Here is a 13,903-nt window from a genome sequence, read left to right as displayed (position 1 = left end):
GGAGCTTGTGACAATACAAGAGGGAGATGGTGTGAAACTGATCACAAATGGAGAAAGACCAAAAAATGCCCAAAATAAAGAGCAGGGGGTCCATCATCTGGCGGTGGTTTGGCTTCAAGTGGGAAGATATTCAGCAGACAACAGCAATATGCAAAATATGCAGCAGAAGTGATACTACAAAAAGATAGCAGCACTACTAATTTGTTCTTTCATTTAAAAAGTCACCTGCGAGGGAAGAGTATTTAATAAATACAGTTTTGGTAAATTTACTTAGTTGTGATTTCCCTCCCTCCATGAAAGTTTAAAAGTAGCATACATTAATGCTTTATGAAGTGAATGTTTTAATGTAGGCACATAGAATCATCATACTGCTGTCATTATATGCATCAAGTGTTCAATCAAGGCAAAGGCAAAATATCGTAATATATATCGTATATCGCAATATGGCATAAAAATATTGCGATATTAATAAAAGCCAATATCGCCCAGCCCTAATATTAATGTTATTCACATGTGAATAATACTGCATAATAGACTGTATTAATGTTATTCACATGTGAGTAATGCTGTATAATAGACTATTTATATTATTCACATGTAAAAAATACCTAAATGTTTATGGTCTATTGTGAGCGAACTGTGGTGCTGAATTTCCCCCAGGGATCAATAAAGTACTTTCTATTCTATTCTATTTCCATTTTCGTGGATCGGTAATTTCTAAAATGTACCTTGGGCCTACAAAAACCAAGCCACTGACACCCCTATTGTAGCATCACACACTGATCCTTCTTTATATTCTCTGGCAGACCAGCTGTGTATGAGCTGTGTGACGACGCATACTGCTACCTAATCTATTTGTGGCGCTCCAAATGTACTGCTAGCGAGCCACCACAATGAAATGGACGTGCGGGAAACACTTATTCAAATTTAAGTGACCAACCAAGGTTCCAGATTGTGTTCACCATCAGAAGGGATATTTTCCAATATCAAATGAATGCTGAAGCCCTGGGGGCCTCTGGGCAGGAGAGGGCCCACTCACCCCCTGGCCATTTCCGGGGAGCCATCGACGTTTGGCGTGGAGCACAAATGGAGGAAATAGCCACATTAAAAGCGCTAATGGCGCAGATCATTGAAAGTTTGGCTGGGAGGGAACCTTGTGATGTTCATTAAACAGGCAGCTGGGTAATGGCTCAAGAAGAAGAGGGAAAGATGAAAAACATCACATGATGGCGTTGAGTACCTTGGCGTCAGCAGAAGGGTTTGGGCTGCTACAATACTGTTCAAAAACATAATAGCATGTCCTACAACACAAGTACAGGACTGTAAACTCCAGACTATTAGCCGCTATTTTTTCTCCCTACACTTTGCACCCTGTGACTTAAAAAAAAAGGCACGGCTAATTTATGGATTTTTCTTCGCTGTTCGCATGTTACAGATAGTTTGTTTTTTTAAACAGGCAAACACACTGATAAGATGTTTTATTTATCCATAGAGTGCTTTCAACTGGAAATAAAAGTGACCTTCTGCCTTCTAGTCCTCCATAGCGTTTTCTACACGTATGAAGTCCACATTCATCACTTTGTAAGTTTACAGTATAACTAAAACAATTCTTACTTACTAAACCGCTCCATGTGTGATGTCTGTAGGAGTTTTTTCATGCATATTTGTACGTGCTATCTTAATGTGATCAAGCTAGTGTCGTTAGCATCAGCTATATGCTAACATACAAACCCTGTTTCCATATGAGTTGGGAAATTGTGTTAAATGTACATATAAACGGAATACAATGATTTGCAAATCCTTTTCAACCCATATTCAATTGAAAGCACAACAAAGACAACATATTTGATGTTCAAACTCACAAACTTTTTTTTTTCCAAATAATAATTAACTTAGAATTTCACGGCTGCAACACGCGCCAAAGTAGTTGGGAAAGGGCATGTTCACCACTGTGTTACATCACCTTTTCTTTTAACAACACTCAATAAACATTTGGGAACTGAGGAAACTAATTGTTGAAGCTTTGAAAGTGGAATTATTTCCCAATCTTGGGAGACAGGTTTGGACTGCAGGCAGGCCAGGAAAGTACCTGCACTCTTTTTTTACGAAGCCACACTGTTGTATCACTTGCTGAATGTGGCTTGGCATTCTCTTGCTGAAAAAGACGGCGCTTAGATGGCAGCATATGTTGTTCCAAAACCTGTATGTACCTTTCAGCATTAATGGTGCCTTCACAGATGTGTAAGTTACCCATGCCTTGGGCACTAATGCACTGCCATACCATCACAGATGCTGGCTTTTGAACTTTGCGTCGATAACAGTCGATATGGTTCGCTTCCCCTTTGGTCCGGATGACAAGATGTGGAATATTTCCAAAAACAATTTGAAATGTGAACTCGTCAGACCACAGAACACTTTTCCACCTTGCATCAGTCCATCTTAGATGATCTCAGGCCCAGAGAAGCCGGCAGCGTTTCTAGATGTTGTTGATAAATTGCTTTCGCTTTCCATAGTAGAGCTTTAACTTGCACTTACAGATGTAGCGACCAACTGTATTTAGTGACAGTGGTTTTCTGAAGTGTTCCTGAGCCCATTTGGTGATATCTTTTAGAGATTGATGTCGGTTTTTGATACAGTGCCATCTGAGGGATCGAAGGTCACGGTCATTCAGTGTTGGTTTCTGGCCATGCCGCTTACGTGGAGTGATTTCTCCAGATTCTCTGAACCTTTTGATGATATTATGGACCGTAGATGTTGAAATCCCTAAATCTCTTGCAATTGGACTTTGAGAATCGTTGTTCTTAAACTGTTTCACTATTTGCTCACGCAGTTGTGGACAAAGGGGTGTACCTCGCCCCATCCTTTTTTGTAAAAGACTGAGCATTTTTTGGGAAACTTTTTTTATACAATATCATGGCACCCACCTATTCCCAATTAGCCTGCACACCTGTGAGAGGTTCCAAATAAGTGTTTGATGAGCATTCCTCAACTTTATCAGTATTTATTGCCACCTTTCCCAACTTCTTTGTCACGTGTTGCTGGCATCAAATTCTAAAGTTAATGATTATTTGCAAAAAAAAAAAATTTTTTATCAGTTTGACCATCAAATATGTTGTCTTTGTAGCATATTCAACTGAATATGGGTTGAAAATGATTTGCAAATCATTGTATTCCGTTTATATTTACATCTAACACAATTTCCCAACTCATATGGAAATGGGGTTTGTATGCTAAAGTCCTGACTAACATGTTTGCGAGTAACTGTGTTAGTGTTATTGACTTACAAAAGGCATTCTTTTTGTATTCTATCAGTTTTGTAAATATTCAAGACGTCACCGTAGACTTATTAAGTCTGTTTAGCTGTTTGGAGAGCTATCAAGCGCAGCTAGCGGGTCCATGACAATGACTTCTGTTATGTTTGATCAGCCGTTTTACTGCCTTGTTGCAGACACCGTTTGGAAACAATTAAGGTATGTAAATAAACATTTACAGAATATTTCTGTGTAAACAACTCATTTCACAATGTATACTGTATATCTGTGGCTTACCATATGGAATGTTCCCCCCCCCCCTAAGATTTAGTGGGTGTGGCTAATATACCGGTGCGCTCTCATGTCGTTATATTGTCATTGGAGAGCAGACATTTGTAGGTGTCTCCCTTGGGCTGCTTCCCCGCCGTGTGACAGCAGGAACTATTTTTTATTTACGTTGCACACGGATGTCTTTGAGTGACGGGCTGGAGGTCAGAGTTGTGTCTGTGCAGCAGAAGTCATGCTCGCTCATCCAGTTTGCAACACATCAACACAGCATGGGCAGCTTCTCAATAGTTTCATGGATAAATGCCTTGGACTTTTGCAGCACGATTAGTAATTAACAGAAAGTATGGGAATGTGTGAGCTGCTGCCAGCTTTTCTCTGCTTATATAATAATCTACACTCTATTGTAATGTAACTGTATTTCAAACAGTATTTAATCAAAGTATTGTTTTTCTTATTAAAAGGCATGTTAGGTGTTAAAATTGTTATGTTTTGGGAGGAAAAGTAATTGATTCATTCATTTCAATGGAAGGGGTTGCTTTAGGTTGAACTTCTTCTCCTGCTAGATAAAAAAAAAACATTTTCCAATTAACTGCAATTCTTATTTGTAGTAGATGAGGCCTTAAATTGGCTGTGACATTTACTAAAGCTTCTTGGTTGTATATTCTCTCCTGAAAGAATCAATAATGTACTATCTATTTCCTGTCTGCTGATCAAGGAAAAAAGCCTAGACCGCACAGAGAGAAAGGTACAAAGAAGAGGGATTGGTAGAAAACGAAAGGCTTCCATGAATGTGAAAATAATCTATTTTTATTTTTATTTTTCTAGTTCATCAGTTTTATAAAAATGTAATGGAAAAAAAAAGTGTCCTGGGAAATCAGGATCTCAATACTTAGTTTTACTTGTATGACTATTTTTTTTAAAAGGTGAGGAATTCAAGTCTGTACTAGCACAGCACGCACATGTCGTTAGCTAACCAGCTGTATGATTAAGCAACATTCAGTTAGCACATTGAAATATAATTTGCAACAAATGACTTCCTGCGAGTGAATGTTTGTGTCCAGTGAAAGAGACTTTTATTGGGAGACTAAAATCAGCACATGGAACCTATGACAACGAGACGTGAGTGTGTGCTGCTAGTCACATGACCCCTGCAACATTTCATTGTTTTTTTTTTTACGCCGTGACACATTTGATCACTTGTTGTTGTTGTTGTTGTTGTTGCAGAAGAAAATAACTTGAAATAATAGCAGTGCTTACTGTTGCTAGGCAGATTTAGCTGTCAGCAGCACACACTTTTATGGGAAACAGCGGCGGTTGCCGGGTAAACTACGGCCGGGTGGCCTAACCAGTCCTGTCACAGTCTTGTCACATGACAGGCCGCTGACAGGAAGTGAGCGGGAACAAGTTTAACGTGTGACACAGCTGCGTGTTTACGAGATGACCTGGACATTTTCAACGCAACGCGTTGAAGCATAAACAAAGAATCAACATGCTGTGTTTTAATCAATCCATTGATTAAAAGGCCATTCTAAAAAAAAAAATCATTCTAGACTGATTTAGCCATTCGTTTACCACTTTTGAGGTGTGTTTGGGGTCGTTGTCCTGTTGGAACACCCAACTGCGCCCAAGACCCAACCTCCGGGCTGATGATTTTAGCTTGTCCTGAAGAATTTGGAGTTAATCTTCCTTTTTCATTGTCCCATTTAATGCAGCAGTTCCATCGGCAGCAAAACAAGCCCAGTGCATAATACTACCACCACCATGCTTTTAAAGGCCTCACGTTTCTCCTCCAAACATATTGCTGGGTATTGTGGCCAAACCGCTCCATTTTTGTTTCATCTGACATCACATGGACAAAGATAAGACTTGGAGGAAAGTTCTGTGGTCAGATGAAACAAGAACGGAGCTGTTTTGCCACAATACCCAGCAATATGTTTGGAGGCCTGCAGCTCTTTTTTTAACAGTGGAATAAAAGAGCAAACACGTAAAATGTTACATTATTGACACTAATAACATAAAGCAGTAATGTAGGCAGTTTTTTCCTTAAAACCGTCATTACTCAAAAATAATACAAACTTATAATCGATGGATACATCTAACGTTGATCTGGAGGTTTGAGTGTTAAAAATAGGTCATATATCAAAATAATTAAAATAATTTTCATACACTTTTATGAGTGGGGCCTTTGGGATCCCTGGGAGTTTTAGTGTGATATATATTTTTTTTTTTAAACTGGAATTGCTCATAAAATTATAATAAATCAAAAGCAATTTATACAATTTAGGGCTGCAATTACTTCAAATCAAATATTTCATTCTGAAAATAGTTTTTGGAAAAATACTGCGTATTTTGTGTTCTTGCCATAAAAACAGGGAAAAAAGTCATTAAAAAACAAAATGTTATGACAATGGATAGGTCTTAAGATCTATAAATATTTAAGTTTTGGGATTAAAAACAGATATATGATTTTATTTTTTAATACTTTAAGGACTGAGACACATATTTTGGTCCCAGGAACATTCCCTAAAACTAATGTTTGCAATAAATATTGTTTTGAAAATGACGAATATCCAAATGGCCCCCACAATCTTAATTTTTCAGTGGAAAAAGTTTGGACACCGCTGACTCTGGGACTGACATTGAATCATACTGTGATTTATTGACCACAGTGGTGTGGTCATTACTCAAAAATAATACAAACTCATAATCGATGGATACATCTGAAGTTAATCTGGAGGTTTGAGCGTTAAAAATTGGTCAATATGTTTGGAAGACAAAAGGTGAGGCCTTTAATCCCAGGAAAACCACACCTACCGTCATGCATGGTGGTGGTAGTATTATGCTCTGGGCTTGTTTTGCTTCCAATGGAACTGGTACTTTAAATGGGACAATGAAAAATGAGGATTACTTCCAAATTCTTCAGGACAAGCTAAAATCATCAGCCCGGAGGTTGGGTCTTGGGCGCAGTTGGGTGTTCCAACAGGGCAATGACCCCAAACACACCTCAAAAAGGGTAAAGGAATGGCTAAATTAGGCTATTGAGAACGGCCTTCTCAAAGTCCTGACCTAACCTTCTGGACAATGCTGAAGAAACAAGTCTATGTCAGAAAAGCAACACATTTAGCTGAACTGCAGCAATTTTGTGGTGAAAAATATAAGCAGCAGCTTGTGGATGGCTACCAAAAGCACCTTTTTGCAGTGAAACTTGCCAAGGGACATGTAAGCAAATACAAACCCCGTTTCCATATGAGTTGGGAAATTGTGTTGGATGTAAAAACAGAGTTGTTCAACATTAGACCTTTTTCCGTCAAAAGTTTAGGAACTTTAGTTCCTGGAACTTAAATGTTTCCTGTGGACCTGTGTGGTTTGTTTTTTCACTACATTTGACAAATCAGAGGAGTGGTTTAGTATATTTCTACACTGATACCATGTCAATGGACAATATTAACTCATATTCATTTTACTTGAGTCCAAGTACAAACCCCGTTTCCATGAGTTGGGAAATTGTGTTAGATGTAAATATAAATGGAATACAATGATTTGCAAATCATTTTAAACCCATATTCAGTTGAATATGCTACAAAGACAACATATTTGATGGTCAAACTGATAAACATTTTTTTGGGCAAATAATCATTAACTTTAGAATTTGATGCCAGCAACACGTGACAAAGAAGTTGGGAAAGGTGGCAATAAATACTGATATAGTTGAGGAATGCTCATCAAACACTTATATGGAACATCCCACAGGTGTGCAGGCTAATTGGGAACAGTTGGGTGCCATGATTGGGTATAAAAGCAGCTTACATGAAATGCTAAGTAATTCATCAACAAGGATGGGGTGAGGGTCACCACTTTGTAAACAAATTGTCGAACAGTTTTAGAACAACATTTCTCAACGAGCTATTGCAAGAAATTTAGGGATTTTACCATCTACGGTCTGTAAAATCATCAAAAAGTTCAGAGAATCTGGAGAAATCATTGCACGTAAGCGAGGATATTACGGAGTTTTGAACCCTCAGGCGGTACTGCATCAAAAACCGACATCAGTGTGTAAAGGATATCACCACATGGGCTCAAGAACACTTCATGAAACCATTGTCAGTAACTACAGCTGGTCACTACATCTGTAAGTGTAAGTTAAAACTCTACTATGCAAAGCCAAAGCCATTTATCAACAATATCCTGAAACGCCACCGGCATGGCTGGGCCTGAGCTCACCGAAGATGGACTGATGCAAAGGGGAAAGGTGTTCTGTGGTCTGACGAGTCCACTTTTGAAATTATATTTGGAAACAGAGGACGTGGTGTCCTCCAGAACCAAGAGGAAAATAACCATTCAGATTGTTATAGGCGCAAAATTCAAAAGCCAGCATCTGTGATGGTATGGGGGTGCGGCATGGGTAACTAACACATCTGTGAAAGCACTATTAATGCTGAAAGGTCCATACAGGTTTTGGAACAACATATGTTGTCATCCAAGCAACGTTATCATGGACGCCCCTGCTTATTTCAGCAAGACAAGTGTTACAACAGCGTGGCTTCATAAAAAAAGATTGCGGGTACTTTCCTGGCCCGCCTGCAGTCCACACCTGTCTCCGATCGAAAATGTGTGGTGCATTATGAAACCTAAAATACGACAGCGGAGACCCCGGACTGTTGAACGACTGAAGCTCTACATAAAACAAGAATGGGACAAAATTCCACTTTCAAAGCTTCTACAATTAGTTTCCTCAGTTCCCAAACGTTTATTGAGTGTTGTTAAAAGAAAAGGTGATGTAACACAGTGGTGAACATGCCCTTTCCCAACTACTTTATCCACATTTGAGCAGGACTGCGTGTGATCGCGTGGTAGAGTGTGTACAAGGGTGTGTCATTAAGTGGTAGAGTGTGTACAAGGGTGTGTCCATGCTGGCTAACTCACCCTCAGCTAGCAGCTCCTCCACGGTCACTTGATAGCGGCCCACGGCGAACACTTTCCCCAAGTAGCTGCTGAGGCCGCAGCCGCCAGAGCCGCCGAGTCCCGCACTCTCACTTTTTGGCATCCGGGAGAACTTCTTCATCTTTTCTCCTTTTAGACCCCCAAAACAAGTCGAACACTTTCAGCGGTGTCTTCTTCCTATCTTCTCTCCCCCCGCATGGAGCCTCCGGTGAGGACCACACGCCCCCCTCCCTCCCTCCCTCCCCCAGGACGCGGCTCAGGTCGTGCGGGCGATAGCGTCCACCTTGGCGGGGACACAAGCAGGCGGCTGCTTAGCTGCTTTGACACATCTGGCTCGCCCCGCAAACCCGGGCGGGGGATGGACAAACGAGTTGCCGCAGTTCAGACAGCAAAAAAGGCAGAAAAAGCCGGACAAAGTGCCGCCGAGGCTGAGCCGACCTCCGAAGTGGCCGCGGAGTGCTCGTCTTCCACGCGCGCGCAAGCTCGGCTCAAGCTAGCAGGCTAACGAGCGAGCTAGCAGGCTACTTCCGCCGCGAGAAAGCAGGTGAAGCAGTCGGGGCGGCGTTAGAGGGCTCCTCCTCGGGTTGGGCCTCAGGATTCGTCCGCTGCGTCTCCGCCTCGCTTCCCTTCTGCCATCTTGGCTCAACTTGGCAACGATTGAGTCGACGTAATTAGGGGGGGGGGGGCGGCAACTTTCCCAGCCAATCACAACATAGCATGACCTGGTCACGCCCCTCCACCTTATCGGGTCACGCCCCCTTAGTGGTGTTTGGCTAGGACAGGGGCCAACAAACCGCGGCTCTAGAGCCGCATGCGGCTCTTTAGCGCCGCCCTAGTGGCTCTCTGGAGCTTTTCCAAAAATATATGAAAAATGGAAATGATGAGGGGAAAAAACATATTTTTTCTTTTAATTTGGTTTCTGTAGGAGCACAAACATGACACAAACCTCCCTAATTGCTGTAAATCACACTGTTTGTTTATATTAAACATGCTTCACTGATTCGAGTATTTGGCGAGCGCCGTTTTGTCCTACTAATATTGGCGGTCTTTGAACTCACCCTAGTTTGTTTACATCAGGGGTGTCCAAACGTTTTCCACTGAGGGCCGCACATTGAAAAATCAAAGCACGTGGGGGCCAATTTGATATTTTTTAATTTTCAAAACCAATACAATATACACTTTTTTTTTTTAATTCTTGGGGCTCCCTCAAGTTAGGTCTTAAGGACCCAGAAGGGTTTCAGTCTTAAACAAGGTTCAAAATAACTCATGTATTATTTTTTTCATAAAACCCTTGAATCGTTGAATCGCTAATTCTACTTCATTATTTGTTTTACTTTTTACGAGCTTTTTGTCGAAACACAATTTTTTGAGGCTAAATACAAAATACACAATATTTTTTCCAAAACGATTTTCAAAGTGAAATATTTAATGTGAAGTAATTGGATCCCTAAATAAGTCAGTAATTCATAGCAAATTTTATTTGAATTTATTATTATTTTTTTTATTTTTTTTAGCAAAGAAAGTTATTAAATTCCACTAAAATCCTTGGGGATCCAAAAGCACCCCACTCATAAAACATGCTTTTTTTTAATTTTTCATTCAACACTTAAATCTCTATATCAGCTTCAGATAATATATTGTAATTGGTTTAGTATATTTATAATAACAATCAATAGGATAGGGCTTCACGGTGGGAGAGGGGTTAGTGCGTCTGCCTCACAATACGAAGGTCCTGAGTAGTCAGAGTTCAAACCCAGGCTAAATAACTTTCTGTGTGGAGTTTGCATGTCCTCCCCGATAATGTGTGGGTTCCCTCCGGCTTCCTCCCACTTCCAAAGACATGCACCTGGGGATAGGTTGATTGGCAACACTAAATGGTCCCTAGTGTGTGAATGTGAGTGTGAATGTTGTCTGTCTATCTGTGGCGATGAGGTGGCGACTTGTCCAGGGTGTACCCCGCCTTCCCCCCGATTGTAGCACCCCCTGGGACCCCACAGGGAATAAGCGGTAAAAAATGGATGGATGGAATCAATAGGATAATTAGTATAATTAGTATTAGTATATAATTAGTAAGGATTTTTTTTCCTAATTTTCATATTTTTCATATTTTTATGTTTGTTGTATTTATGTTATTTTTGTCCTTAAATCAATCAATAATTTATAGCGACATTGATTTTTATTCATTTTTTTATTTTTATTTTTTTAAATTGTGTTATTGGAGTCAACAATGCAACTTTTTTCTCGTTGCATTTCCCCTTTTTGCTCTTTTATTCCACTTTTTAATGTTTAAAAAATATGTATACTGTATATTTGAGTATTTTTAGAATGATGTGCTGCGGGCCGGTAAAACATTAAAGGCCTACTGAAATGAGATTTTGTTATTTAAACAGGGATAGCAGGTCCATTCTATGTGTCATACCTGATATATTTCACGATATTGCCATATTTTTGCTGAAAGGATTTAGTAGAGAACATCCACGATAAAGTTTGCAACTTTTGGTCGCTAACAGAAAAGCCTTGCCTGTACCGGAAGTCGCAGACGATGACGTCACATGTTTGATGGCTCCTCACATATTCACATTGTTTTTAATAGGAGCCTCCAACAAAAAGAGCTATTCGGACCGAGAAAACGACAATTTCCCCATTAATTTGAACGAGGTTGAAAGATTCGTGTTTGAGGGTATTGATAGCGACGGACTAAAAAAAAAAAAAAAAACGCGATTGCATTGGGACGGATTCAGATGTTTTTAGAGACATTTACTAGGATAATTCTGGGAAATCCCTTATCTTTCTATTGTGTTGCTAGTATTTTAGTGAGTTTAATAGTACCTGATAGTCAGAGGTGTGTGTCCACGGGTGTGTTGACGCCAGTGTCTCAGGGGAGTCGACGGCAGCTGCATGGACGGCACAAGCTCAGGTGATCTCCGGTAAGAAGTGACTTTTTAAGCACAATTTTCTCACCGAAACCTGCTGGTTGACATGTGGTCGGGATTCATGTTCGCTTGACCGCGCTCTGATCCTTAGGAAAGTTTCACCTACGGGAATTTTAAACAAGGAATCACCGCGTGTTTGTGTGGCTAAAGGCTAAAGCTTCCCAACTCCATCTTTCTACTTTGACTTCTCCAATATTAACTGAACAAATTGCAAAAGATTCAGCAACACAGATCTCCAAAATACTGTGTAATTATGCCGTTAAAGCAGACGACTTTTAGCTGTGTGTGCAGCGCTCATATTTCCTGACAGTCCGTGACGTCACGCGTACACGTCATCATTACGCAACGTTTTGAAGAGGAAACTCCCGGGAAATTTAAAATTGCAATTTAGTAAACTAAAAAATCCGTATTGGCATGTGTTGCAATGCTAATATTTCATCATTGATATATAAACTATCAGACTGTGTGGTGGGTAGTAGTGGGTTTCAGTAGGCCTTTAACACTATTAACTACATAGTAGTGTGAGAGTCCAGTCACTGGACTCTCACACTTATGTTAGATCCAATATGGACTGGACTCTCACTATTATGTTGGATCCACTATGGACTGGACTCTCACATTATTATGTTAGATCCACTATGGACTGGACTCTCACTATTATGTTAAATCCACTGTGGATTGGACTCTCACACTATTATGTTAGATCCACTATGGACTGGACTCTCACTATTATGTTAAATCCACTATGGACTGGACTCTCACACTATTATGTTAGATCCACTATGGACTGGACTCTCACTATTATGTTAAATCCACTATGGACTGGACTCTCACACTATTATGTTAGATCCACTATGGACTGGACTCTCACTATTATGTTAAATCCACTATGGACTGGACTCTCACACTATTATGTTAGATCCAATATGGACTGGACTCTCACTATTATGTTGGATCCACTATGGACTGGACTCTCACATTATTATGTTAGATCCACTATGGACTGGACTCTCACTATTATGTTAAATCCACTGTGGATTGGACTCTCACACTATTATGTTAGATCCACTATGGACTGGACTCTCACTATTATGTTAAATCCACTATGGACTGGACTCTCACACTATTATGTTAGATCCACTATGGACTGGACTCTCACTATTATGTTAAATCCACTATGGACTGGACTCTCACACTATTATGTTAGATCCACTATAGACTGGACTCTCATCTGCGGTCCCCTCCAAGGTTTCTCATTGTTATCCCATTGGGTTGAGTTTTTCCTTGGCCTTATTTGGGATCTGAGCCCAGGATGTGGTTGTGGCTTGTGCAGCCCTTTGAGACACTGGTGACTTAGGGTTATATAAATAAACATTGATTGATTAACATCCTAGTTTTTTTTTTAAACAAATGTTTGAGGTACACACCTCAGAGTAATATATGTTGCAGTTTTTTAAATGTAGTTATTTAATAAATGCTAACTGTGAGCATGCTATTGTTACCATGAATTGATGAAAGTGGACAAGTTGAACAACTTATTGGGGTGTTACCATTTAGTGGTCAATTGTAGGGAATATGTACTGTACTGTGCAATCTACTAATACAAGTTTAATCAATCAGCAGAGTACTGTTAGCATGCTAGCTTTCTAAGCTGATGTCGCTTATCTATTTTTTGACACAACGCTCCCTGGCCAGCATGCTAACTGTTAGCATGTGAGTTTGGCGGTGGCACTTCAGCCTTTGAAGTGAACACACTGAAAGTCCTGCCAGAGGGTAGGCGCTAAAGAAGGAATCCAGGTGAAACAAAGAAAAGATGTAAAAAGTATTCTTCCGGAACCTTCTGAAGGTTCAATCGGCGTTCTAAAGTGAGTGGAGATGACGTCAACGATGAAGAAGGGGAAGAGATGTGGCGGGGCCAGGTCACATGACCTAACGACTAAAACCGCCATGTTTGCACACATCCTGGGGGGGCGGAGAAAGGGGGGGGGGGGGGGGTGTTCTATTCTTCTCGCCACAGTTGTGAAGGTGACAGGTGAAGGCTGCCACCTGCTGGTCAGCAAAATAAAGTACCATTCAAATATGAGTCAATACATTATTTATTCAATCACGTGACATGGTTGGAATTTAATGACCGATGTGTTGCCTTTTCGAATCGCAATTCAGATGTGAATCCATTTTTTGCGAGTCAATGTGACTAAGAATTGTATCATATCAAAATATTTCGTACAATATAACATTAATTTTGTGTACTTTATAAAACAGTTTGAGTTGATCTAAAAATATATATTTAGTGCAAATCCATCATGCTTGTATTTATTTGAAGCATGTTTTAGATTTAGAAACATACTCCATATTTATGATAATGTACAGTAGGTAAGGATCTATTTTTTGCTTCATTATTGTGAGAATCCTGCGTGTGACTATGCAGGACTTGCTGCAGTCCCACTTTAAGTAAGCGATGAGGGAAATCTAACCAAGACCTATTGGATA

The 13,903-nt window shown here is 40.1% G+C and overlaps 1 protein-coding gene across 2 annotated transcripts in view; it reads right to left on the bottom strand.

The window, feature by feature from the left end:
- The window catches only part of bmp2k (BMP2 inducible kinase), a 90,014-nt gene extending 80,868 nt beyond the window's left edge, over window positions 1-9,146 (bottom strand). For both annotated transcript variants that reach the window (XM_061904907.1, XM_061904915.1), the window contains exon 1: window positions 8,463-9,146. In XM_061904907.1, coding sequence (XP_061760891.1) covers window positions 8,463-8,601 — 139 coding nt within the window. In that variant the 5' untranslated portion in view covers window positions 8,602-9,146. The remainder of the gene's footprint in view (window positions 1-8,462) is intronic.
- Between the last annotated feature and the right edge of the window lie 4,757 nt (window positions 9,147-13,903).

The sequence above is a fragment of the Nerophis ophidion genome, linkage group LG01 (genome assembly GCF_033978795.1).
Source record: "Nerophis ophidion isolate RoL-2023_Sa linkage group LG01, RoL_Noph_v1.0, whole genome shotgun sequence".
NCBI classification, from domain to species: domain Eukaryota; kingdom Metazoa; phylum Chordata; class Actinopteri; order Syngnathiformes; family Syngnathidae; genus Nerophis; species Nerophis ophidion.
The sequence above is the reverse complement of the archived record's forward strand: the minus strand, read 5'-3'. Positions and strand labels throughout refer to the sequence as shown.